General features: G+C 34.7%; 3 protein-coding genes across 3 annotated transcripts; all 3 read right to left on the bottom strand.

Annotated features, from left to right (window-relative positions):
* Positions 1–47: 47 nt before the first annotated feature.
* On the bottom strand, positions 48–9,718 carry LOC125055391 (collagen alpha-1(III) chain-like). The gene is made up of 11 exons (XM_047657839.1): positions 9,587–9,718; positions 9,307–9,339; positions 8,961–9,008; positions 8,503–8,550; positions 7,816–7,857; positions 6,909–6,941; positions 6,535–6,570; positions 6,436–6,456; positions 6,299–6,346; positions 1,081–6,186; positions 48–270 (listed from the first exon to the last, which is right to left on the bottom strand). Exons 1-11 carry the CDS (start codon positions 9,660–9,662, stop codon positions 182–184), a joined length of 5,580 nt encoding a protein of 1,859 aa, XP_047513795.1. The 5' UTR covers positions 9,663–9,718; the 3' UTR covers positions 48–181.
* Positions 9,719–10,456: 738 nt separating this feature from the next.
* LOC125055564 (putative odorant receptor 92a) lies at positions 10,457–13,783 on the bottom strand. Its single transcript, XM_047658023.1, has 5 exons — positions 12,987–13,783; positions 12,742–12,838; positions 12,568–12,672; positions 11,638–11,793; positions 10,457–10,778 (listed from the first exon to the last, which is right to left on the bottom strand). The coding sequence occupies exons 1-5, from the start codon at positions 13,781–13,783 to the stop codon at positions 10,701–10,703; spliced, it is 1,233 nt and encodes a 410-aa protein (XP_047513979.1). The 3' UTR covers positions 10,457–10,700.
* A 6,481-nt stretch (positions 13,784–20,264) lies between these two features.
* LOC125055517 lies at positions 20,265–22,087 on the bottom strand. The gene is made up of 3 exons (XM_047657982.1): positions 21,892–22,087; positions 21,218–21,813; positions 20,265–21,047 (listed from the first exon to the last, which is right to left on the bottom strand). The coding sequence occupies exons 2-3, from the start codon at positions 21,801–21,803 to the stop codon at positions 20,599–20,601; spliced, it is 1,035 nt and encodes a 344-aa protein (XP_047513938.1). The 5' UTR covers positions 21,804–21,813; positions 21,892–22,087; the 3' UTR covers positions 20,265–20,598.
* Positions 22,088–27,514: the final 5,427 nt, after the last annotated feature.

The following is a 27,514-nucleotide window of genomic DNA, read 5'->3' as shown; positions in this document are numbered from 1 at the left end:
TTAGGGGAATTTTTTCGATTTGTTTGTTTTAAAATTAAAGACAAATATGGATTTTTGGATGCTCAATATATTTAATGTAATAAACAACCTTTAATAAATACAATATAAAAATAGCAATTCATATATTCCCTTTTTACGTTTGCCAAGGTCTGTATGATACTGTATGTATCTTTTTCGATTTCTATACTTTTATTTTCTTATTATTAACGGGACAAGGGCAAAGTCGCACTCCTGCAGAATGCAATCTCCTCGTATGGGAATTCTCTTTACCTGGAAACATATTATAAAACAATTATTAATAAGTTTTAAAATTACTTAGATTAGTATATATATAGAGTTTTAGTTTCCTAGCTTTTGTTTTATTACCAAATTAGTCTCGATACCGACACGATACCGACGGCATTCCTAAAATTTTGAAAAATAAACAGAGGTTTTGTTGGGGTAACTGATTTTTGTTGTTTTAAAGCTATCTGTTAACTGGGACTAATCTATATATATAAAAGAAAGTCGTGTTTGTTACAACACTTATAACTCGAGAACGGCTGGACCGATTGCCATGGTTTTTGATTTGTTGGATTTGTTTCCGTCCCGAATAGCAGAATAAGCAATAAAATATCGGATAAGTTATCGAATAACAATAAATAAATTAATTAATTTTACGAATGCAAAAACCATATGGTGCCATCTGTTGACAAAACTACGCATCATTTTACGTCGAATTCGTGTCAGTTCAAGAAATTCCGATCTTGAGGTGAATAAGGAGATGCATAACCATGCTTTGATCCTGATCAAAAGATGTTGGATATCAGAAAGTGCTTAACATGCAGTATCGCCATATTGACGCTAGAGAGAAGATGCCTAATGTGTAAAACTGCCATTCTTCTTTCGCAATGGCAAGCAATAAAACATTTCTGTATTTGCAAAAAAGTTGTATTAATGTAATACTTAACATTAATGAAATCCTAAAATAAGTTAAATTAAAGTAACAACGATATTATAAGGTTGTAGGGCGGAACGAAGTTAGCCAGGTCAGCTAGTATTTAATAATTAGGTAATACATTTTTTTAAAATTCTTCTTACCTGATATTTCAAGTTGGGGCATGAGGAGGTATCTTCTACGTTTGATCGACGATTGTTGATGTCGACTTAAAATTGTATTACACGTTTGTATTATCTGTTCGATGTTCTTAGGATGGTTCGTTATATTACCAGATTTGGGTAGAGGTATGCTTGTACGGTTTGATGCAGGTCTTGTGATATTCACAGGTAATCCCTTATTACTTGGTTGACGTGCATTGTGATCAAATATGTCTAAAATACTGCTAAGCAGTGATGGTGAATTGGAGCGTTTTGGTTTTTCTGTCTTAATTGGTTTTTTCAGTTTGCCGTTCTTTTCAAGGTCTAAAATATACGTGTAATATTTCTTTAATAACAATGGTGATCCTTCGGGTAAATTAAGTTTTTTAAGGTAATTGTTCAACTCGGCGATATCGATTTTACCGCCGCTTCCTGTAACTCCATGAACGTACAACTGTATGATATTCTGTATGTCCTCTTTAGTTGCCCTATTATGGTTTGCTTTTATTGCTAGAATATAAAGGTTAATAAGCTTATCCACATCTCCTTTATTTGCATTTTTACTATTTCCCAATCCATTTCTAAGGTACAATTCTATAATATTTTTAATGTTCCTATAATATTTTTCAGCGGAATCGATGTTACCTCGGCTAGGATTATTTTTGGTAGGAATTGAAGGTTCATCAGATTCATCAGTATCAGATGATGAAGATGAAGACGAACTATCTTCGCTGGAGGAGGTATTTTTACCTGGTGTTTTGTTCCTGGGTTTCTGTTTATTACGGGGACTGGAAATATCCGAACTATTTGAATCTTCGGAACTACTAGATGACGAATCACTAGATTCAGAACTACTACTAGTGCTATCGTCACTAGGGGAGTTTCCTCTCCCTGGCTTACCAGATCCATGTTTTCCTGGCTTAGATTTTCCAGGTTTGCTAGGATTGCCTGATTCATTTGAACCTTCGGGTTCTTCAGAACTGTTTTCTTCACTTGGTGAGTTATCTTTGCCTGGCTTTCCAGATCCATGTTTTCCCGGCTTGGATTTTCCAGGTTTACTAGGCTTGCCAGATTCATTTGAACCTTCGGGTTCTTCAGAACTGTTTTCTTCACTTGGTGAGTTTCCTTTGCCTGGCTTTCCAGATCCATGTTTTCCTGGCTTGGATTTTCCAGGTTTGCTAGGCTTGCCTGATTCATTTGAGCCTTCGGGTTCTTCAGAACTGTTTTCGTCACTTGGTGAGTTATCTTTGCCTGGCTTACCAGATCCATGTTTTCCTGGCTTGGATTTTCCAGGTTTGCTAGGCTTGCCTGATTTATTTGAGCCTTCGGGTTCTTCAGAACTGTTTTCTTCACTTGGTGAGTTTCCTTTGCCTGGCTTTCCAGATCCATGTTTGCCTGGCTTGGATTTTCCAGGTTTACTAGGCTTGCCAGATTCATTTGAACCTTCGGGTTCTTCAGAACTGTTTTCTTCACTTGGTGAGTTTCCTTTGCCTGGCTTTCCAGATCCATGTTTTCCTGGCTTGGATTTTCCAGGTTTACTAGGCTTGCCAGATTCATTTGAACCTTCGGGTTCTTCAGAACTGTTTTCTTCACTTGGTGAGTTTCCTTTGCCTGGCTTACCAGATCCATGTTTTCCTGGCTTGGATTTTCCAGGTTTGCTAGGCTTGCCTGATTCATTTGAGCCTTCGGGTTCTTCAGAACTGTTTTCTTCACTTGGTGAGTTTCCTTTGCCTGGCTTTCCAGATCCATGTTTTCCCGGCTTGGATTTTCCAGGTTTACTAGGCTTGCCAGATTCATTTGAACCTTCGGGTTCTTCAGAACTGTTTTCTTCACTTGGTGAGTTTCCTTTGCCTGGCTTTCCAGATCCATGTTTTCCTGGCTTGGATTTTCCAGGTTTGCTAGGCTTGCCTGATTCATTTGAGACTTCGGGTTCTTCAGAACTGTTTTCGTCACTTGGTGAGTTATCTTTGCCTGGCTTACCAGATCCATGTTTTCCTGGCTTGGATTTTCCAGGTTTGCTAGGCTTGCCTGATTCATTTGAGCCTTCGGGTTCTTCAGAACTGTTTTCTTCACTTGGTGAGTTTCCTTTGCCTGGCTTTCCAGATCCATGTTTGCCTGGCTTGGATTTTCCAGGTTTACTAGGCTTGCCAGATTCATTTGAACCTTCGGGTTCTTCAGAACTGTTTTCTTCACTTGGTGAGTTTCCTTTGCCTGGCTTTCCAGATCCATGTTTTCCTGGCTTGGATTTTCCAGGTTTGCTAGGCTTGCCTGATTCATTTGAGCCTTCGGGTTCTTCAGAACTGTTTTCGTCACTTGGTGAGTTATCTTTGCCTGGCTTACCAGATCCATGTTTGCCCGGCTTGGATTTTCCAGGTTTGCTAGGCTTGCCTGATTCATTTGAGCCTTCGGGTTCTTCAGAACTGTTTTCTTCACTTGGTGAGTTTCCTTTGCCTGGTTTTCCAGATCCATGTTTTCCCGGCTTGGATTTTCCAGGTTTGCTAGGCTTGCCTGATTCATTTGAGCCTTCGGGTTCTTCAGAACTGTTTTCTTCACTTGGTGAGTTTCCTTTGCCTGGTTTTCCAGATCCATGTTTTCCCGGCTTGGATTTTCCAGGTTTGCTAGGCTTGCCTGATTCATTTGAGCCTTCGGGTTCTTCAGAACTGTTTTCTTCACTTGGTGAGTTTCCTTTGCCTGGCTTTCCAGATCCATGTTTTCCTGGCTTGGATTTTCCAGGCTTGCTAGGCTTGCCTGATTCATTTGAGCCTTCGGGTTCTTCAGAACTGTTTTCTTCACTTGGTGAGTTTCCTTTGCCTGGCTTTCCAGATCCATGTTTGCCTGGCTTGGATTTTCCAGGTTTACTAGGCTTGCCAGATTCATTTGAACCTTCGGGTTCTTCAGAACTGCTTTCTTCACTTGGTGAGTTTCCTTTGCCTGGCTTTCCAGATCCATGTTTTCCCGGCTTGGATTTTCCAGGTTTGCTAGGCTTGCCTGATTCATTTGAGCCTTCGGGTTCTTCAGAACTGCTTTCTTCACTTGGTGAGTTTCCTTTGCCTGGCTTTCCAGATCCATGATTTCCCGGCTTGGATTTTCCAGGTTTGCTAGGCTTGCCTGATTCATTTGAGCCTTCGGGTTCTTCAGAACTGCTTTCTTCACTTGGTGAGTTTCCTTTGCCTGGCTTTCCAGATCCATGTTTTCCCGGCTTGGATTTTCCAGGTTTGCTAGGCTTGCCTGATTCATTTGAGCCTTCGGGTTCTTCAGAACTGCTTTCTTCACTTGGTGAGTTTCCTTTGCCTGGCTTTCCAGATCCATGTTTTCCCGGCTTGGATTTTCCAGGTTTGCTAGGCTTACCTGATTCATTTGAGCCTTCGGGTTCTTCAGAACTGCTTTCTTCACTTGGTGAGTTTCCTTTGCCTGGCTTTCCAGATCCATGTTTTCCCGGCTTGGATTTTTCAGGTTTGCTAGGCTTGCCTGATTCATTTGAGCCTTCGGGTTCTTCAGAACTGCTTTCTTCACTTGGTGAGTTTCCTTTGCCTGGCTTTCCAGATCCATGTTTTCCCGGCTTGGATTTTCCAGGTTTGCTAGGCTTGCCTGATTCATTTGAGCCTTCGGGTTCTTCAGAACTGCTTTCTTCACTTGGTGCGTTTCCTTTGCCTGGCTTTCCAGATCCATGTTTTCCCGGTTTGGATTTTCCAGGTTTGCTAGGCTTGCCTGATTCATTTGAGCCTTCGGGTTCTTCAGAACTGTTTTCTCCGCTTGGTGAGTTTCCTTTTCCTGGCTTACCAGATCCATGTTTTCCTGGCTTGGATTTTCCAGGTTTGCTAGGCTTGCCTGATTCATTTGAGCCTTCGGGTTCTTCAGAACTGTTTTCTTCACTTGGTGAGTTTCCTTTGCCTGGCTTTCCAGATCCATGTTTTCCCGGCTTGGATTTTCCAGGTTTGCTAGGTTTGCCTGATTCATTTGAGCCTTCGGGTTCTTCAGAACTGTTTTCTTCACTTGGTGAGTTTCCTTTGCCTGGCTTTTCTGATCCATGTTTCCCTGGCTTCGATTTTCCAGGCTTGCTAGGCTTGCCTGATTCATTTGAACCTTCGGGTTCTTCACTTGGTGAGTTTCCTTTTCCTGGCTTACCAGATCCATCTTTGCCCGGCTTGGATTTTTCAGGCTTGCTAGGCTTTTTATTTGATAATGATTCTAACTCTTTAAGAACTTCATCTTCACATGGTTCCTCTTTTTTTTCTTTGGGGTTTTGACTATGTTTCTCCTTTTCAAATTTACGGAAGTCATTTAAAACTTCTTCTTCGCATGGCTCATCATTTACTGACCTACTAGACCTATTTGGCCTACTATGAATTTTAGAAGCAGAATTTTCTTTGATTTTATTTTCTTGAATTCCACTATTATTCTCTTCACTGGATGGTTGACTTTCATTTTGTTCCGAGGAAGGCTCAGATTTTTTGGGCGTTTTGTGACGATGTTTTTTAGAATGTTTATCGTTGCGAGTGTCTTCATTAGAATCATCAGTTTGTCTATTTTTATGTCCTTTTTTATGTCTTTGTATTTTATGTTGTTTATGACCTTCACCTGATTTATTTTGGTTTCGTTTCTGTGGGGTTTCTTCTGAATCGTTTTTGCCTTTTTTATTATTTTCTTTATTTTTTGATTTCTCTTCAGGTTCATTGCTATTATTGCTTTCATTATTTTCTTCTGAGCCTTCTAAATTTTGGTTTTCTTTACTATTAGTTTCTCCAGATTTCTTATTTTTATCCGTATTTTGAATATTTTTTTCTTTCGATGGTTTATTATGCTCGGGTTTTGATGATGTCTTAGAATTATCCTTTGCGTTAGATTCATTTTTGCTATTAGACGGTGTTTTGTTACTTTCTGTTTTATTTGTTTGACCATTTATTTTATCTTCAGGTTTGGTTCCGTTTATTGGTTTTTTATTTATAGCAGTACTATTATTTTTCTGTTCATTAGAAGGCTTAGTGTTATTTGATTTCGTACTATTTTTTTCTGCTATAGTGCTGTTAGGCGTATTTGATGAATTATTCTGGGATCCAGGAGTTGATTGCGGCTTTCTTTTTCTTTTCCTCCTATTGGTTGTTGCATTTGCTGTTAAAAAAAAGCTTCAATGAAATAGAAATATACTTAATTAAAATATGAAAGTGAAATAACGGATTTTGTCGATTGCAATATGAGCGTTAAAAAAATTTAAGTACAATACCTTGCGCTGTTGCAGAAGCAGACGATTGGGCATTTCCAGATGATTGAACTGTTTCAGAAAAAAACTTACATAAAATCTTTGTTGTATTTTGCTATACCAAATTATAATACGCATACTAAGTATATCCATTAACTTACCAGAGGCAACAGCTTGCGCTCCTGAAATGAGTGAAAGTATAACCATTAATTTGAATATTAACTATATACATAATAATAGTTTAAATAAACGAATCTTACCAGAAGAAGCGGGTTCTATTGAGTCATCATAATAGTCTGAAATTAATTTTTTTTATATTATATGGATTTATTGTTTGAAATAAGCAATGAAAAGTTTTGTATTTTTAATACAAAAATATACATTGGCCTAAAAACAGTAGTTTGATATGTGTACTATTTCGCGTATCAATTTGTTTCTGGAAAATGATCGAGAGATCGAGAAATTAAGGGTGTTTGATTTACTCTGATTCGCTAAGTGGGTATAATATACTCCCAATATTACGAGGAATCTCCGTTGTCTGTGGTTATTAACCAGCCTACTTTATAACTTTCATCATAAAAGTAAATCTGAACTTAAAGAAGAATTATAACAACTAAACTAAAAGATAACTTACAGTCATCATTGGTGTCCTTACAAGGTTCAGTCGCTGAAACAAGGAAACATTTTAATCTAAGTGTCAAATTGAATACTGTATTTTTTATTAATGACTCATTTTTAAAAAAGGAATCACTTTTTATTGGCTGGCTATCTGTCACCCAGGTCTCCTGTTACAGAGACCAGTCTCTCACATACACTTCCTAATGTTATCATCTTAGTTTAATCATAATAACCTTGTATGTATATATTGTGAGAGAAGAAAAATAAAGATTATTATTATTATTATTATTTACCTTTGTTAAAAATAGTTAACATTTTGTATTAATTTTTATTTACGTGTTTTCATGTAATATGAAATTATCTTAATAAAAACGGATAACGTATAAATTTATTAAATAATAAAGGTTCTTATTAGTCTTATTAAATTATTCTTCATGGTAAGTTCTTTATATATTACTAGCTGATCCGGCAAACGTCGTTTTGCCATGTTTATCATTTATAATAAAAAATAGGGGTTGATCGTAGATGGGTGAAAATTAGGGTTTGTATGTATTTTTAATGCTGTATCATAAAAAAATAAAAAATTTCGGGTGGACTACCCTTAACATTTAGGGGGATAAAATGTGTTGTCCGATACTCAGTTATACCCAATATGTACACAAAATTTCATGAGAATAGGTCAAGCCATTTCGGAGGAGTTTAACTACAAACAACGCGACACGAGAATTTTATATATTAGATAATCATTTTAGAAATATATAATTTAGAGAATACTCACAATACAAAGAACCTACGAGTCTAATTATAAATGACTTTTGTTGTCAATTTAGACGTCGATTAATAAAGATTTTTAATCAGTTATGCTGTATTTCGTTGAAGGGTTGTGGCCGGCAATATATTTGTTGAATATTATTAGTACTCACGTTCAGACTTATTTGATGGATTTTCGCTGCCGGCGCCGTTTGCTATAAAAAAGGAATAAACATTTTAACTACCATTTAACTGATTCGGGATGTTCACATAAATCATCGTTATATTATTATTATTTTTTTTTGGACAATTCACACCAATTGACCTAGTCCCATGCTAAGTGGGTGAAGCTTGTGTTATGGGTACTAGGCAACGGATATACATACATATTATAGATAGATAGACATATAAATAAATACATATTTAATCACCCAAGACCCAAGCACAACACCAAATGCTCATCACATCGATGTTTGTCTCAGCCGGGGCTCGAACCCGGGACCCATGGATTCGCAGTCAGGGGTACTAACCACTAGACCAATGAGCCGTTATATGGTATTAAGATGAGAGGAGAATGAGTTCGCAGCAGTAGTAGGTGAAAGATGGACCAGGGTTGTTAGTAACACAGCACAGCACAATGGAGCCAGTTAGATCCCATGTGAGCAGGCGGGGCAGAAACCTCGATGTTTAAGTTAGTGGTGATAATATTGTCTAAAAATTAAGGTGGTAATACAGGAAGGTAATACAGCTAAAACAAAAAACTAAATATATACTACAAAAATATCAGTAGAAATACTTTAACAAAATAATGAAATAAATGCGTTTTGTACAAATTAACTGCTAATAAAGTATATAATTACCACTTGCAGAACCTCCGGCGCTCCCTGCCCCTTTTGCATTCGTTGAAACTAAAAAATTGTTCCTAATGGTTATACAAATCTAATATTTAAGAAAAAAACAGCGCTCTTGACTTCCGATTTCTGTCTCTGGCAAAGCAAGGTGACTTTTTGAGTCTATGACATGCCTTTTTTGACATTGACATGACTTGCCGAGTATGAATGATATCTAATATTAGCATTGCTACAATAAACATTTAATAAATTTTTCTTCTACACTTTTTGGTTAAACAAAAAACATATTTATGACGTATATATTGGTTTTACTGTCTTAGCCTCACATATCTACAGCAACCAATGAGTATATATGGTAGTATAAAGGTGAAATTGTATGTCAGGATTTTAGAATATTGAAAATCGAATAAAAAGTTAAAAAACTTTAATGGTCTATTAAATTATTTTAGGTAAAACAGTAAACTTACCTGCTGCAATAACTTGTACTGAAGCACTTCCCGCTCCGGTGGTAGTAGCTAAAATACATTAAAATATTGTATAAAACAGAAAAAGTATGAGGTATAAAAGTACAATTATTATTAATTGGGAAATACTATATTTATGACACGATCGCTGCATCAAAGAATTTAAATTCATATAAACACAAATAGGTGTGAAGCTTTTCACATATAAGTTTTATAATTCGAATATCATTTGCTACTCAGGTAATGGACAATGGTCACACTTTAAATGTATGATGTGACTGCTCTTTCCAAATATTTCAGGAATATTTCCGGTTTGAAACACTTCAAAATAATTATTCCTGCAACTTACCGCTTGCTGCAGCATTTGCTTGTTCACTGGGCTCTAAAACAGAAAAATATAGAATGAAGATATTTTATTAAAACTGATAATCGTTACATTTTATAAGATCCTTAAGAATTGGCGAAAATTTAAATTCTTAACAATTCTTTCTTATTTTAAAAAATTCGTGGATTTTTAGACTTAATATAATGTCATGTCACAGGACTAAAACAGCTGCCATTAGGGACTTGAGATACATATTTTTTGACACAATTATCCCAGCCCAAAATTATATAAAAATATTACTTACCATTACTTTCAGCGAGTAATCCCACTGGTAAAGCTAATAAATAAATAAAAATAAATCTATGCCGCTTCCCCATCATCTTTTGGCCTGCTTTTTGGCCGATGGTATGATATTTATATTAAACGAATCAATATATAAGGTGAAAGGCAGTAAAATTAAAAAACGTCGTGATGTATTAATACATTTATTACAATAATTCGTAATCATAAACTGTATAGTGCTCGTGATGTAGTTTTAATAAAATTTCGTTTATCATTTGAACTCTTGATAAACAATTGATAAAATTGTGAAAAAGTGAATACTATTTTTAATAAAAAAATGTTATAGCTATTAAATTTTTTCATCTGTTATAGATAATATTTTGTTTGGATAATAAATAATTATTTATAACTAAGAAAAAAACGTCTAACAAAAAGCTGGGCTGCAAAGCAGGCGGAATATAATATAGGTCTTTCCTACAATTTTGATTATGTCCCCTTTGGAGTAGAGACTCTTGAGGCGTGGGGCTCAAGTTCACAGGCGCTAAATTAAAGATTTAAGTTGGCACCTGGTAGTTACGGCGCAATACGGCGAGGAAGTGCTGCCAGCATTAAAGCAGTGTCCACAGGGACCAAACTTTTTAAATTTGTTTTAATTTTATATTCAGCCATTTTTAATAATTATTATTATATTTGGTACAATGTAATAATATACAATTTTGTAGATTCGTGTAACTGTTTTGGGATTATTCCGGTGGTGGACGAAATCACAGAGACTATTGATAATTAATTTGTTAACTTGTTAAGGTCCGCCACATCCATTTAATTAAATATTTAAGATCTGTATATTTCGTGATTTTATGAGTTATTATCATTATTATAATTACTAGCAACACTAGAATAAAGGATATCACGATATTGAAATCGAAACATGTTCATACATATTCGTAATAAGAATGTAGACATCTTGAGTTTATGGTCTCGGTTCGAACTCAATGACTTCAATATAGCCATTTTCAAGTTCCCTCGTTCCTGCTGTCGTATGCACCTCGTAATTTTCAACCATTCCCCAATATTCATATTGGAAATCTCCTTTATTGTCTGAATATGTTATTCAAATATGCTACTTATATTTATGCTTAGTTTACGGAGAGTGTGTATTTTTTGGCGTAGATTGTGCGCAGTAGATTGAATAATTGAAAGGACGTGCTGCATATCTGAAACAAGATTTTTGATAAAAATGACTACAGTCCGTTAAGATTCACGTTGGTGAAAGATGCAACGGGTGCCTGAACAGCCTTTTAGGAAAGACTGTTGTTAATAGAGAAATAGATAGTCTTAGTGATCAAAAGGCAGGAAGAGTTCACTATTGTACTACTAGGTTTTTACATTTGTAACTTTATTTCATTTGAAAAAGCAAAAAAATATTCTTGTCTTTATTGCTGACCACTTTTTATTGTTTGGTCGTGTACATTGGTAATTAAGAATCCATCAAAAATTTATACAAAAATTGCCAGAATTCACTTTACGCGATTATATACAGACAACGCCAGTCAATTAAATTTCATTTAATTAACTGATATCGACCTTAGAACGTAAATTGTGTCCGTTTTTTTAAATAGAGTTTATTTGCTCCTTTTGGAGTTATTTAGTCCGATTCCATAAACATGTATGTGATTAATTAAAACAAAAAACAGTTACCAACAAAAAAAAACGCTACTATGCAGTATACAATAGTTCGAAAATGTTGTTATACTCGCCATTATACAATAATTATCCGAGTATGAAATAGATTAATTATTTATTTTATTTTATTTATTTACACTTTGTTGCTTTATGATATAAAAATTTAACAAAATTTCAAGTAAAGGAAAGGCAACTGGCGGCCTTATCGCTTTCGAGCGATCTCTTCCAGGCAACCACTGTGAGAAAAGAAAAAAAAATGTATTAAATTACATAAGGTACGCAAAAAGTGCAAAAATACATGTATTACATATAGTTGTAAAGAAAAAGAAACTAAACAGGAACAAAAAAAAACAAACTAATTACAATGTAAACAAGAAAAAAAGTACTCACACGGCTAAATGTATTCATGTTCATAGCTATATAACCTTTGGCAGTCAGTTCAAATGGCTTCTGGGTACGCATCATGAACATTAACATAATAGTCTTAGTCTCTGGACTTGCATAAGGCCAATTAGATGAATAGATAGAGTTTGTTAAATTCTTACTCTGCAATAAATACTCGTTATTTTTTTTATTTTTTAAAGACCATTCACACCAATTGACCTAGTCCCATGCTAAGCTGGTGAAGCTTGTGTTATGGGTACTAGGCAACGGATATACATACATATTATAGATAGATAGATATTATTTTATTGGATGCCTTTTATTTTTTAAATAAGAGCTTTTCTTGCACACTGGGAACGTTAACATAAAGTTAAGCGTCTGCTGTCAAGGCTGAGGTTTTGTGTTCCCTACCTAAAAATATTTTTATTTATGTCTGCATTAAACACTTGTTTCTACGGTCAACAAAAACATCTTGAATATTACGGCATATACCCAGAAATTAATTGAGCAGTGTTGGCCTAGTGGCTTCAGCGTGCGACTCTCATCCCTGAGGTCGTAGGTTCGATCCCCGGCTGTGCACCAATGGACTTTCTTTCTATGTGCGCATTTAACATTTGCTTGAACGGTGAAGGAAAACATCGTGAGGAAACCGACATGTCTTAGACCCAAAAAGTCGACGGCGTGTGTCAGGCACTGGAGGCTGATCACCTACTTGCGTATTAAATTGAAAAATGATCATGAAATAGATTCAGAAATCTGAGGCCCAGACCTAAAGAGCTTGTCGCGCCACTGATTATTATTATTATTGCCCAGAAATTAAAATGAAAAAAGTTAGCAAATTTACCAACTTTACAGTTGCAGAAATGCGTGAGCTGAAGCTTCATAATAAGCTTACAGAACATCATAGTAAGTACGTAATTAGAGTTAAATGCTTACATGATCGCTTATGATTTGCCCCATAAAACACTGACTGAAACATTCGACAACTAATGAGAAACACATGAAGGAATATCGAACGCGTTTGTAGAAGTTACTGACAACCTAAAAGTTATAGTATAGTAAAATAATTAGAAAGGTATAAACATTATAAAAAATAATAAAACTACTAACTGTGGATGTAAATGCTGTGAGAGAAATGAACACTGCTCCAAGAGAATAATTTATAATCATTGCATCGCCTAAAATAGTGTCTAGCGCTGCAATTTGTCTGAAATTATGAATAAATCACATTGCAGATATGTCTTGATAAAGTATAATAAAATCTTAACAAAATGTTTCTTGTCAAAACCTTACGAATGACATCCGCACTTATCGTTCTATTACTGCTTAATATACAAGTACATTCAAATACTTACTTAGCCAAAACATCATGTCTTGAAATAATTATTTTTATTCTCCTCACAGATCGTTTATATATCCCATCAACTTCTACACCTTTCTTTATATTGTCAACATCTTCTTCGCTTATTAGCTCTTCCAGACAATTACCCAGTATCCTCAACTCCATACAAGTGAATATTATGTATGTTGCGTGTAACATATTCGTAATACAATACAGACTTACAACAACAGCTGTCATGCAGCTCTCCCATATATACGCAGCACCGTAAAACTTAATTTTATCAAAAGGATACCAAGCTTCAAATGGATACAAATATTCCTTTATTCCCAGAAATCTCTCTTCAAAGCGCATCACAATGTACGGGAAAGAGTCAACAACGATTATCAAAGGAATCGAATAGTACAGCAAAAATCTATTTACGATCATGGCAAGTTTTTTGTAGTACCTTATTATCTTTCTATGTATATCGGAATTTGAAACAACGTCCCACATTTCATCTTGGAAATGTAAAAATATCTGGTGATAACGTTTTTTATGCATTTGTATTTTTGTGTATTTTATTGCGGACATTACACAAACGCCTAAATTTGGAGCTACATTAATTATGGCCAGCCATTCGGAGTTGTTTTCTGACACAATAGTTATTATAAGTTGTAAAGTTGTGGATAAAACTAGAAATGTGGTAAGTGCGTACCCAATCATGGCCATCTTTGATCGTCCTATAAAAGGGTAAAGGAATATCTTAGTAGTGAGATATCTGATAAAATGTAATTCCGAAAGGAGCTCATCTCTTGGTAGTAGAGACGGCATGTTTTTGATTCTATATTCGCTTTCAAAATGATTTTATTGGAGAAACTAAGTATATATATTTTAACGATAATTGTTTGATTGCTTTATTAAAGGGCTGATGCTCAGTGAATTTAATGATTTAATTATACTTAATATTCTAAAGAATATGAATAAAATTACACTCTCAGATATTCTTGAAACGTCTATTATATACAAATAAGTCTAATTTGTTTCTGTAATTTGGTAAAAAAATCAAAACGATTTAGGAGCAAATGACTAAAGGTAACAAAATTGGTAGCATTTGTTTTATTAGTTCAATATTAATTTTATTTCATAGTTATTTTTATTTATACGATAAATCAAATGTGATATGCAGAAACACATTGATATAAAACCTTCAAACTTGGGTTCAACATCATCGCAGCCTTTATAATTTCCCCATCGTATGGGGTAAAAGGTGTAAATGAGGTCAATATCGACTTTGCTAGAAAAGCGGGGTATAGCTAGTTAAGCATGACGTCGATTTTGTCAAAATATCCAGGTATTCCTTCTTTTTTTCAACGCTAGAAACTCCCCTCGCAACTCGCAATCAATCTTCGAGTCGATGGTGACCAAAATCACACCCTTCTGTTACACACAAATCCACACGTATTATCTATACAATATTATCGTTTAGACTGTAAACCTTTTTATGTTTACTAAGCTTTAAGGTTTTCTAAATAAATAAATTCCTAAAATTTGCCTTACATAGACAAAACCGCAAGTATCGCTAGCAAAATATACCCCATAATTAGAAACCTATGTATCCATCGAACATTTAACTTTGTAATCATGCTATCAATCATATCAGTATTTGCTTTAATAACTTAATCAACAATCGTCTTTCCCTTCTTGTAATAAGGGTTACAATCCTATGTACCTTTGTTCTGTTAGAAATAGGTCAAGAAGCTCTTAGACATAGCGATTGCTTATAATTTGCCGGCATTGTTCAGTAAATCAGAGGAGGGCGTCACTTCACAATACTTGGGCCCTTTGATGCATGACTAATATGGACATTAATCTGATGAGAGCATGTCATCCACTCAATGCTAATGTATACCGGCTTTATAACTCCCAAATTCCCTTTGTATGACTGCTCATTGGAAAATTTATTATATTGTTATTATATTAAGAGGTAGGTCTATATAAATTGGTCTACTATGTTTGGTTTAGGGAGCGTTCAAATATTACGTCACGCAATTTTTGGAGATTATTGACCCCCCCCTCTATTTATCGCGCCGTAACGTTTTTCTGTACGCAAGTATAGTATAACCTTTCGTGACCACCTAGTGACTCTTTATGCCTAAAAGTTACCATTACAGTGGAAAAGTACTGCAAAGTTTTTAAGGTTAAATTTAACAATAAGGGCTTAATTTGATCCCCGCCCCGTATCGTAACGTTGTACAAAAGGACCCCCCCTCCCCCCAAAATTCGTTACGTATTACTTAAACGGCCCCTTATATATAATTTAGTTGTATTTATTTCGTAATCCTACAGCTAACATAAATTATAACAAACAACAATTATACTTAAGATATAGCCAAAGATGGAATACATAATATTATATATAAAGGTTGTAACATTTACGAAAAATAACGTTTTTGTTTTAATTCATTTGGGACAGAAAACATTTGGAATGCGAATTCATTTTAATACACATTATAGATATCTTAATAAACTCCGAGTTCAAATCTTTCGACAACAAACAGTAAGTGCTATAAGGCATTGAAACACAAAGTGTTTTGTGTCCTCTTTGAGGCTTTACGTAGTAACATCGATTGGTTTTTGTCTCGAAATATAATTGAATTTGCCTCAAATATTTTGGTATTAAATTTGAATCAGAACACAAATGTTCATTGAAATTGCGAATACAGAAAGGCATTCGTCTTCAAATTGTGTTCATTCACAGAATGCGTTTCGAATCTTTATAAATGTGAACCCGTACGTTCTTGATTACACTTTAGCACCAAAATATGAAGACCTCCTCTCCTCCTCTCTACTTTAAAGGCTGGCAGTAAAATGGCGAACGCAATAAGTAATGTGGGGTCTTAATATACTGGATCTCAACGACAGCGTGTTTGAGTCTTTTGTGTGTATTATTCATTCACACATTATGGAAAGTATTTTTACGTATAACTACACACAAGGAGTTGCTATTATTCTGAAAGGTAAGCGTTGATTTTAAATACTTATAAGAATCCAGGCCAAAATTTTAATAACCGATTTATACTTATAAAATACATCTTTTTTATAGAAATTAACTAAAAATAATAATAAGGAAAATCATCGATCGATTATTTCGACTATGTGTTTGCGTGTTGTTCCCACGAGAATGTAAGTGCGTGCTCCTATTTCACCATGCCTCCTACTGATAGAGGACAAATCTTTGTTTTTAAATTATGTTATTATTATTAATTACTTAAAATGTGTACTTGAAGTCATGTGGAACATGGTGTAATGGTTGCAGCTCCTTGCAAACATTTTGTAACACAAAAAAAAATGGCGATTAAAAAGAGTCGCGGAGAGTTTATTGCCACTTCTTCTCTCCCGTTATACGCCCTTGATTTGAGAACTGGCAGTAAATGTAACATTAGAAGCATTAATATGTATTTTTTTACTGACGAGTCATAAGTGTAAATTATGTAACCTATATGATTAAATGATTTTTTTGCTTTTACTTTTTTTTTACATCAATTACAGATTTTTATCAACTTTCATTACGAATGTCGAGTTAGTCCAACTGTTAAATAATAAATTGGTAAAATTAACAGCTCTATATAAATACAAGATAAAGAAATAAGGATGTATTCAAGAATAATAACGAGAAGGTTATGAGGTAGATATGTTTCTACACAATGGGGAGATAGAGCGTTTTATTCGAACAAGGTCTCACACGTCAAATTTCACATCTTGAATAGCATTCACCCCACGGAATCTTTATAAATAGTTGCGCAAAGGTGATGCTTAATTTGATGGAAATCTCAGAGCTGAATGCGTGCCAGGAACGGATTGTGAATAGCTCTGATTTAATTGAGAGAGATTAAACTTGGTATTCTCTTTAAATTGGACGTCAATTGTACATCTATTGTTAGTTAGCTAATTGTACTGAATTTCTATTAGGATGGATTGGTTTTTGCCAGCTTAAAAGCTAAGATTTTAGTCGTTAGATATTAAGGAATAGTGACTTTAAAGGTTATTATTAAATAAATACTTTATACTTATAGGAATCTCGTATCGTCAGTAAGCTTCAACGTCTGAGTACCAGACTCGAAGCTAAATAATCCTTGACGAAGAAGCATCTTATTCTCTATATAGGGTACATTGTATGTAGTAACTAAGTAAAATAATAATAAAATTTATGAACAATTAATCTTTACAGACTTATATACCAAAAAAATAGTTATATGATATTGTAACCTATTTAAAAAGTGAATCTCTTTTATATAAGATTTTAAGTCATGTCGGGTTGAAAAAATGTTAATAGGGTTTTTACCATGGAGAGTGTTCAGAGGAGTTGTTCGGACTAATACCTGCAGCTGAGTTTCATCATCAGTAGTCAAGGCAGAACACAAAATACCATCCGTATCCCATTGACGTCCGTCGTTACACAATTAAGCGTTTCTTAAGGCAGTTTTTGCCGCGCACCACCATTATGTGGAACCAGCTGCCCACTGAAGTAATTCCAACCCAATTTGACTTAGGGTCTATCAAGAAAAGAGCCTATCAATTCTTAAAAGGCCTTCTGGCAATGTGAGTGTCCATGGGTGGCGGGACGGTATCGTACTCATGCTCGTTTTCCTTTTGTTACATTCATATGATATTTGCTGGGCATGAAAACAGTACAGGTTATATAAGCCGTGGTTCTCTCTGAGTACTCTTCTATAAACGCTACTAACACTACAATATTCATAGCTAGGGTCTTAAAGGTGTAAGTTGTAACACTATTTATATAGATACAGTACATAAAACCTTTAATATCGCTTAAGTTTACGAACAGTTACAAACAATATAGGTGCAATTGTTCCAGGCAGAATTATTTAAAACTATAGAATTAAGTTTTAGTTGGTAACAGGCACTTACCGTCAGTAAGCTGCTTGTACGTTAAGTATGCTCCTTGTACTAATTAAAACAGACAAAATGAGGACCATTCAAGGCATTACAAAGGAGCATAATACTTTTGCAGTAAATAAAGCTGCAAATTAGATTGTTCCTCTTTGTGTTTCTACTGAAACTTGTACCTACAATTCTTATCTTCTGGAATAGTATTATGTGTTTTGTAACCAGCTCAGTGTAATTATATTACGTGATTAGGTTTCACATAGGTATTTTTTACATTTTAGTTGGTAATCAATCACAAACTATTATGTAAGGAACTCTTAAATATTTGCCTCATCATCTGAGTGATACTGCCTATGGAGACTCAATGCCAGAGGGACTTGCCGGCCTTGGTACGCTCTTTTCTTGAAGGACGAGGTAGAATTGGCTCGGGAATACTTCTGTGGGCAGCTGGTTCCCCATAGTAGTGGTGCGCACCTAAAACTGCCTTGAAAAAACGCTCAGTTTTGGACGACGGACCTCGAGTTGATACTGTCGGTAAAATACAGAAATATCATGGGATTATATTCTAAATAATAAAATTATTAGAAATTACCATTATGAATTTTAGTAAGAAGTTTCAATATTATCGTTCAATTTTTAAATACTTAACTATATTTGATACTCAAAATTGATTTTTTTTATTATTGTTTTTAGACAATTCACACAAATTGAACTTGTCCATATGTAGAAATACATGCATAGTATAGATAGATAGACATATAAATACATATTTAAACACCCAAGACCTAAGCACAACACCAAATGCTCATCACATCGATGTTCGTCTCAGCCGGGGATCGAACCCGGGACCCATGGATTCGCAGTCACGGGTACTAACCACTAGACCAATGAGTCGTTTTGAGTTAAATTTCTCTTTAAGTAACTTTTGTCTCCTCACAGGTCTTTGCATATATTCTATAATCGTAAAGGTAAATTTAAAAACACGTTCTCTCCATATAAAAGGGATAGTAACGACTTTATTAAAGTTTAAAGGTCCGCTCATAATTCATGAGGTAGGATGGCTTCGGTTGATTGCCCACACGAAATAGTTGCAATAAATTGGGACAAGTTTATTGGCTATTAAAATAAGTAATGAAGCTGTTTCATGCTTTGTGCAATGTTGCGGGTTTTTGTTCGATTTAGGTTTTTTGTTATGAGGCAATCTTATCCTAAAATTGTTTATGATCTATTGAAGATAACCACAGCCTTAACGAAACTAAAATCGTTTTAAATATTAATCCTATTAATAGCATAGACAAAAAAAACAACGCAGCTTCATACCTTATATACCTTTGGTGACCTCTGATTTTTGAATTTGTTTCTTTATATTCTTAATAGGCATGTAGGTGACACATGGCGTCATTTTTGGTTATAACACGTACCGGTTTCCTCTCGATGTTTTATTCACTGTAAGAGCGAGTGTTAAATGGGTACACAGAATCCATTGCTAAACAGTCGGGATTCAAACGCACGCTCAATGTTGAAAGGCGCACACACAAGCCACTACGCCAACACAGCTTTAGCATGCGTGGCCAAGACAACATTAGCTTACCTATGTATGTATGCACACGAGTCTTAAATTACTATAAAAAATATGTACATTTTTCTTTTTATATTTTTTCTATAAATCCTTTTAAAAAATGTTTTTTTAAGACTAACTTAAACATTTGACAAGAAACCTAAAAAATACAATCTTCTAAATCTTATTTTTTTTGCTATTTTAAGGAAATAGCAAGAAGGTTAGTCGACATCACAGGGGACCGAAGAGCTGGCCTTGGACAAAGAATTGGTCTATTCAAAGGGGGAACGCTGCCGGTATCTTCGGAACCTTGCCTAAAGGGACTCATTTTAATATATTTTAGTTATTATATTTTATAGTTAGTTATTGTTTTTTGTTTTATTAATTTATGTTAGCTGTAGGATTACGAAATAAACTTACTTAATCTAAAAGTTTTATCATTATATACATAATTTACGAAACAAAAGCAATATAATTTTGTAACGAAATATGAAGAAAGTTCTAATAAATTAGTCTCATGTGACAATAATAAGAGAAACAAGAGACAAAATACCTTCATAAAAATAAACATGAAAACAAAATCGTTATAACATGGCAGCGCGGCAGCGCTTTGAATTATAGCGTCGGTAAAACGTCAGATTGCGGGAACCTATACATAAAATGAAATTGTAACTGGCCAAAGTCTGTAACAAGGAAAGTTCTCGTGCCTATTTATGTAGAGTAGTCAAATCGAAAACATTTTTGAAATCTTGATTTTTTATAGATTGTCATCATTAAGGCCCGTCGAACTATTTCCGTTAAATTTGATATAGAATCCTTAAAAAAAGGAGCGTATCGGTTCTTAAAAGGTAACGGTTTTAAATACCATCGCACTTTTTTGACGCTACTAATTATTTAGGAGTCTCGGAGGACCTTCATTGGAACACCTGCAAGTGAGTTTTGCTCCGGAAACGCGTCAAAAAAACGCGTTTTTTTTTTTTTTTTTTTTCACCTGGGGAAACCCGATTACGGGCCCCCGCGCCTGGGCAAGTGTGATTGGCGCGGGGAGTGTGGGGATCAAGGTCGTAAAATGCGATGGTCCCCATACCCACTAAAACCACCAGGGCCCAATACATAGCCATAGCACGTGAAGAGCAGTAAACAAAAGCAAAATAAGCAATATAGCAAAATAAAAAATCGGTCAGTCAGTGTTTAATTTATAGACATATTTGACAGCTTTAATTAGCTCCAAAAATGGGTCTTTTTTATGTTTTATATTGTTTCGCCGCCACAAATATTCATAGACATGATCTGAAAAATTTTCAGTGTTATTATAATTATCCTTTTTAAAAAATCTTTTTACTGCCCTCCACTGTGACTCAATCCTTTGCGTATGGGTTCCATCTTCAGCCACAAACGGGTTTTCAGGGTCTGAATGATTCACTTTTTGATGTATGTACCCATGGTCTGCCAGACAATCGTATGCTTTCCAGAAGTCAGTATGAATGATAGTACCAACTTCAACATGTTTTTGAATGAGAGGAAGTAATATATCAGCTGATCGAATATTATTTGGGCACACTTCCAATCTTAGGTCTTCAGATTTGTCTTCGATCATACCAAGGACCCAATGGCCCTCAATATGTCGTCCTACAACAATTAAAGAATTAGTTAATAAGCTTAATGAGTTAAATAAATTTTGTAGATGTGATAATAATAGGGTTATTGGACAGCTCTGGTTTTTAAATTACACTCTAGGAGTAAAACAGACTAATAACACATATAGTAAATATTAATTAATAGTGCTATAAAATAATTACCTCGATTATATTTTCTTTTCCCAAATTTAGATTCATCAATCTGGACTATCTTCCCTGGGCCACCAATCTTTCCTACCGCTTGAGTTTTATCCATTTGATATATAACTATAGTTTCCCTACAATAACTATACCAATCACATATAGTAACTCGGCTTAAGGATTTAAGTCTATCATCTTTATATGGATCTTCACGCATGGTTGTAAGATAGCTAAAATTTTGCGAAAACGCATATAATAAATAGAAAACATGAACTAATTCTATTTTAATATTTTCGAAAAATGTTCCTTTATTTCTAGGAACTTTAGTTTTTGATCTGCAATTTCCTTTCGTGCAACACCATGAACCAAATGTTTTATTCGTCGATTTAGCAATTTTCATGGGTTTACGATGTGTACTACATTGCTTTTGAGAATGCACTAAACCATTTTCTTCAGCGAATGCCACACACTGCTCATTGGTACCTAATTTTTTATATAATCTAATCAGATTCCACAATGAGACCATTTCCTCACTATTCAAGTCACGATTCACAACGGACCCATCGTCCTCAAAATCATTTTCACGAGTAGAACTTGTAGACGCCATCACTATAAATCTGAAAATGATCGCGAGAAATCAGTGTTGATTATGTATGTAAAGCCAAGTTTCAAAAAATGCAAATAAAATAACGCACTTTCACGTGAAAATAAAAAAGAAACGGATTTATAAAGTAAACTTTGCACTGTAAAACTAATTACCGCTAGTCTAGCATAAACCACATTCAAAATGGCCGATTAAGTTTATAAAATTAATAGGGATGTGAAAAATAATCGATTTTTTTAAAAGTGAAAATCGATTTTTGTATTCGATTTTAATATTACAAATAATTGAAAATTCGGCGACCAAATATTCATATACTAACTCTAACCTAACCAATCTAAATAATATTTGTTTTTGTGGACAGCTCCGATCTAAATAGTAATTGTTTATTCAAGCCTCGGCTTCTCGGCGTCCTGGTCGCCTTCGGCGACCAAATATTCATATACTAACTCTAACCTAACCAATCTAAATAATATTTGTTTTTGTGGACAGCTCCGATCTAAATAGTAATTGTTTATTCAAGCCTCGGCTTCTCGGCGTCCTGGTCGCCTTCGGCGACCAAATATTCATATACTAACTCTAACCTAACCAATCTAAATAATATTTGTTTTTGTGGACAGCTCCGATCTAAATAGTAATTGTTTATTCAAGCCTCGGCTTCTCGGCGTCCTGGTCGCCTTCGGCGACCAAATATTCATATACTAACTCTAACCTAACCAATCTAAATAATATTTGTTTTTGTGGACAGCTCCGATCTAAATAGTAATTGTTTATTCAAGCCTCGGCTTCTCGGCGTCCTGGTCGCCTTCGGCGACCAAATATTCATATACTAACTCTAACCTAACCAATCTAAATAATATTTGTTTTTGTGGACAGCTCCGATCTAAATAGTAATTGTTTATTCAAGCCTCGGCTTCTCGGCGTCCTGGTCGCCTTCGGCGACCAAATATTCATATACTAACTCTAACCTAACCAATCTAAATAATATTTGTTTTTGTGGACAGCTCCGATCTAAATAGTAATTGTTTATTCAAGCCTCGGCTTCTCGGCGTCCTGGTCGCCTTCGGCGACCAAATATTCATATACTAACTCTAACCTAACCAATCTAAATAATATTTGTTTTTGTGGACAGCTCCGATCTAAATAGTAATTGTTTATTCAAGCCTCGGCTTCTCGGCGTCCTGGTCGCCTTCGGCGACCAAATATTCATATACTAACTCTAACCTAACCAATCTAAATAATATTTGTTTTTGTGGACAGCTCCGATCTAAATAGTAATTGTTTATTCAAGCCTCGGCTTCTCGGCGTCCTGGTCGCCTTCGGCGACCAAATATTCATATACTAACTCTAACCTAACCAATCTAAATAATATTTGTTTTTGTGGACAGCTCCGATCTAAATAGTAATTGTTTATTCAAGCCTCGGCTTCTCGGCGTCCTGGTCGCCTTCGGCGACCAAATATTCATATACTAACTCTAACCTAACCAATCTAAATAATATTTGTTTTTGTGGACAGCTCCGATCTAAATAGTAATTGTTTATTCAAGCCTCGGCTTCTCGGCGTCCTGGTCGCCTTCGGCGACCAAATATTCATATACTAACTCTAACCTAACCAATCTAAATAATATTTGTTTTTGTGGACAGCTCCGATCTAAATAGTAATTGTTTATTCAAGCCTCGGCTTCTCGGCGTCCTGGTCGCCTTCGGCGACCAAATATTCATATACTAACTCTAACCTAACCAATCTAAATAATATTTGTTTTTGTGGACAGCTCCGATCTAAATAGTAATTGTTTATTCAAGCCTCGGCTTCTCGGCGTCCTGGTCGCCTTCGGCGACCAAATATTCATATACTAACTCTAACCTAACCAATCTAAATAATATTTGTTTTTGTGGACAGCTCCGATCTAAATAGTAATTGTTTATTCAAGCCTCGGCTTCTCGGCGTCCTGGTCGCCTTCGGCGACCAAATATTCATATACTAACTCTAACCTAACCAATCTAAATAATATTTGTTTTTGTGGACAGCTCCGATCTAAATAGTAATTGTTTATTCAAGCCTCGGCTTCTCGGCGTCCTGGTCGCCTTCGGCGACCAAATATTCATATACTAACTCTAACCTAACCAATCTAAATAAAAATTTTTTTGTGGACAGCTCCGGCGCTACGGGAAATGCAGCCCCTCCACCCTTGCGTACCAAAGCACAGGCATTTTATTCAAGCCTCCGCAACCTCGGCTTTTTGGTCGCCTTCGGCGACCAGCCTCAGCCGCTACAGCTTTCATAATGCCTGTGCTTTGTTACAGCGGGTGGGGGCTGCTCTTCCTCCGCGCCTCCGATTATTTATATACACTCTAGGGGTAAGACAGACAAGACCACGTGGATAGTGGGGTGCTCTGATTCGGTTTTGGGTACTTTTTGGATATTAAAGTAAACACTTTATTCTAGTAAAAATTAAATAATATAGAAAGTTGCAAACAATGAAATACAAGTACTAATTAGAAAATACAGACGAGTAGGTATCGATAATTTCAAAAAATTTCAGAACACTATAATCTATCAACACGAAATTAGGTTAATTTCAATGTTGATTATTCTATAACTTTAAATTTCAAAAATGAGGAAATAATCGATAAATAAATAAAACGATTATTAACAATCGATAAATTAAAAACACGATTTTTTTAAGTGAACGTCACATCACTTATAACCAATAGAAAAGTAGAAAATGGCGGATTGTTTACAAATTTTAATACATTACACAAAACTTTAAATTTTTTATAAAAATATTAAGACGCGTTTCCGGAGCAAAACTCACTTGGAGGTGTTCCAATGAAGGTCCCCCGGACACTCCTAGATAATTAGTATCGTCAAAAACGTGAGGTGGTGTTTAACACCCAACCCTCTTAAAAGGCCGACAACACACTTGCGAACCTTCTGCAACTGTCATCCATTGTAAGATTGCATGCTCAGTATTTATTCCGTATTCCTTGTTTCACAGTCATGATAATCACGATGACACTTGTTGAAAGCAAAGTTTCCTCCTCAGACAATATAAGCCACTACTTGTATGCTCGAAGCTCGTTCCAGCGGCTTTTATAATTTATAAAACGGTTCTACCCAACTCGCGAACCAACCCAACATGGCGGCGAACAATGTTGCTATTGTAAAAAAAGGTTATATTTTATGGAAAGTTCCCACAGAGTCAATATTTAAAAACCAACCTAACACAATTTATTAAACCACACGCTCAAGTATCATTGGACATGAGTTCAAATCCTAATTGTCAATTACATACAATTTTATTGTTTTAGAGATTTTATAATCAGGTAACCTATTTTGTAGCGTATAAACAATGCTTACACGAATTGTATATGTTAGTAAATGTTTTCCGGCCTTAGACTTGTTATATATCTACTTTTTATATGCAATTGTATATTAACAAAGTATATTATTATTCTATTTATAAAAAATGAATTTAGATATATGCAATGGTTAAATTTTACGCTCGAAAACAGTTAAGCACAAGTTAACAAAGAACTAAAAAATAATAATAAAGAACATTTTGGGCGTTGTAAAGCCGGGACAAAACATTAGTTATTGTAATAAATAGACACTAGACTGGCGGAGGTAGACGAACTCAACAATACGCTACTAATACAGGATTAAAATAAAATTCAATTTATATTACAATACAAGAGTATGGACTTCACTGTCATTTTCAATCATATTAAGGTTCCATACTTATTACAGAATTCAATTTGAGAACAATGGATATTAAAAATGGACAATTGAAACTTACATTATATTTTCATTACATCCATTGTCTATGTGAATTTAAAAATATTGTTAAAATATAATTTAACGTGGAATTAGTATATATAACCTTTTCTAACAGTCACCTAATCGGTAGACTGAAAAGTTCGTAGGCTATCTTTTCTTTTGATAGAATTTGATTTGATTTTTCAATCCTTATGCATTCGATAGCAATGTTGCAGCCAACTAGCTTAATTAGCCGTTCAATTAACAGCCTAGCCGTTTAACTAGCGGCCAGCCAGTTGATTAAACAGCTAGGCAAATGACTTGGATCGATGACGTTTCATTACTTGCCTCGGCTGTAATGAAATTAATAAAAAAAATATTCCACTTTTTGCCACTCTCAAACTGTCAATATGGCGTTGGCAAATCATAACTTTGATGTTGTTTTCCAAATTTTCATAAAAACAACAAGTACAATGGAAGAGTGTAGTGACAATAATAATGGGAATTTGACTTAAGCAATCTAATTGTAAAATAAATATTTTGTATATCATTTCTTTATCTTTTTTATTTCTGCCAAATAATGACTCTATCGTACGAATGGCCTAAGCAGTAGCCAGCTAGTTTATTAAATATTATAACAAATGCTACGGCTGAATATCTTCCAGGCCGTTAGTAAAACGGCGCTGTTTAGTTAAAAGGCTAGGCTGTTAATTGAACGGCTAATTAAGCTAGTTGGCTGCGACAGCAATACAACGATAATAGCAATCATAATATTTTTCGATACATTTTTATTGTACAATTTGTCTTTGTTACAACTACAAAAGGCTCTATTATGAATCCTGTAGGTCAATTACCGACAAGAAACAATTAGGTACTTGAGATTGGAAGGCATTGTATGTATGCTGATCAGTTACTTAAATAAATATGTAGTAACAAAAACAGAGATAGACTTACGGGCTACGACACTTCAAATATCATACCAATAAAATATAGGTAGCATGAAGACTGTAACTAAATAAAGTTAACAAAAAAAATGTGTGCGTGTACTAGGTGTACACATGTAAGAAGTGAAACTTCTTTATGACCTTATTTTTCGAAAAATGATCTACTATATGCAACTTTACAGAAATTGGTTAAATTAAGTTAAATTAGATAAAGTTTAACAAAAGGCTTTTATTATCATAGACATGAATACAAATACAATTATTTCATTTTAACTTATTACTGTACTACTATGTAGTACTAAGATTATTACAGAATTTCATTAATTGTAATAGAATTATTAGTATTACTATCATTGCTATCGTTATTATATATTTTTGTTACTAATGGCTTCGAATCTCTTCGGATCAACCGTGGTAGGGACAAGAAAAAGATGGCGCGTAACCGAAAAATGTGACAAATGTGTGTAAATTTTTTTCCAACGCCGATAAAGATGTTTGACTTCATAAAGCAACATGGCGCGTAACCTGCTACAAAATTTCTCCCATACGTCGATGAAGAAGTTTCACTTCAAAAGATGGTGCGTAACGGAAAAATGTGACGCATAACGAAAAAATGTTACACTACATTTTTTTCCAACCCCGATAAAGAAGTTTCACTTCAAAAACTTTCGATTTAAAATACTACAATATACCTAAGTAATTTGCGAATGTTTACGAATATACCTTTATTTAAGTCTACACAAATTATGAAAATTCGTGTAAAGATTTATAAATAAGACCGTCATAACAAGCTTCATATTACACAAAAGAATAAATAGAAAGGGTGAGTAAATATCAAAGGAATGTTCACAGGGAATATAATTGGACAAACACTATTTACCACACCTTTTTATAGAAATATTCGTTAGAGATATTTAAATTATTCTTGTAAAGGTGTATCATTTATTCATTTATTGACTACGTTACATTTATCGAAAACATATAACATAATACATAAAATTATAAGGGATGCA

The sequence above is a fragment of the Pieris napi genome, chromosome 13, assembly GCF_905475465.1.
Source record: "Pieris napi chromosome 13, ilPieNapi1.2, whole genome shotgun sequence".
Classification (NCBI taxonomy): domain Eukaryota; kingdom Metazoa; phylum Arthropoda; class Insecta; order Lepidoptera; family Pieridae; genus Pieris; species Pieris napi.
This window is presented reverse-complemented; position numbering and strand designations above follow the sequence as displayed.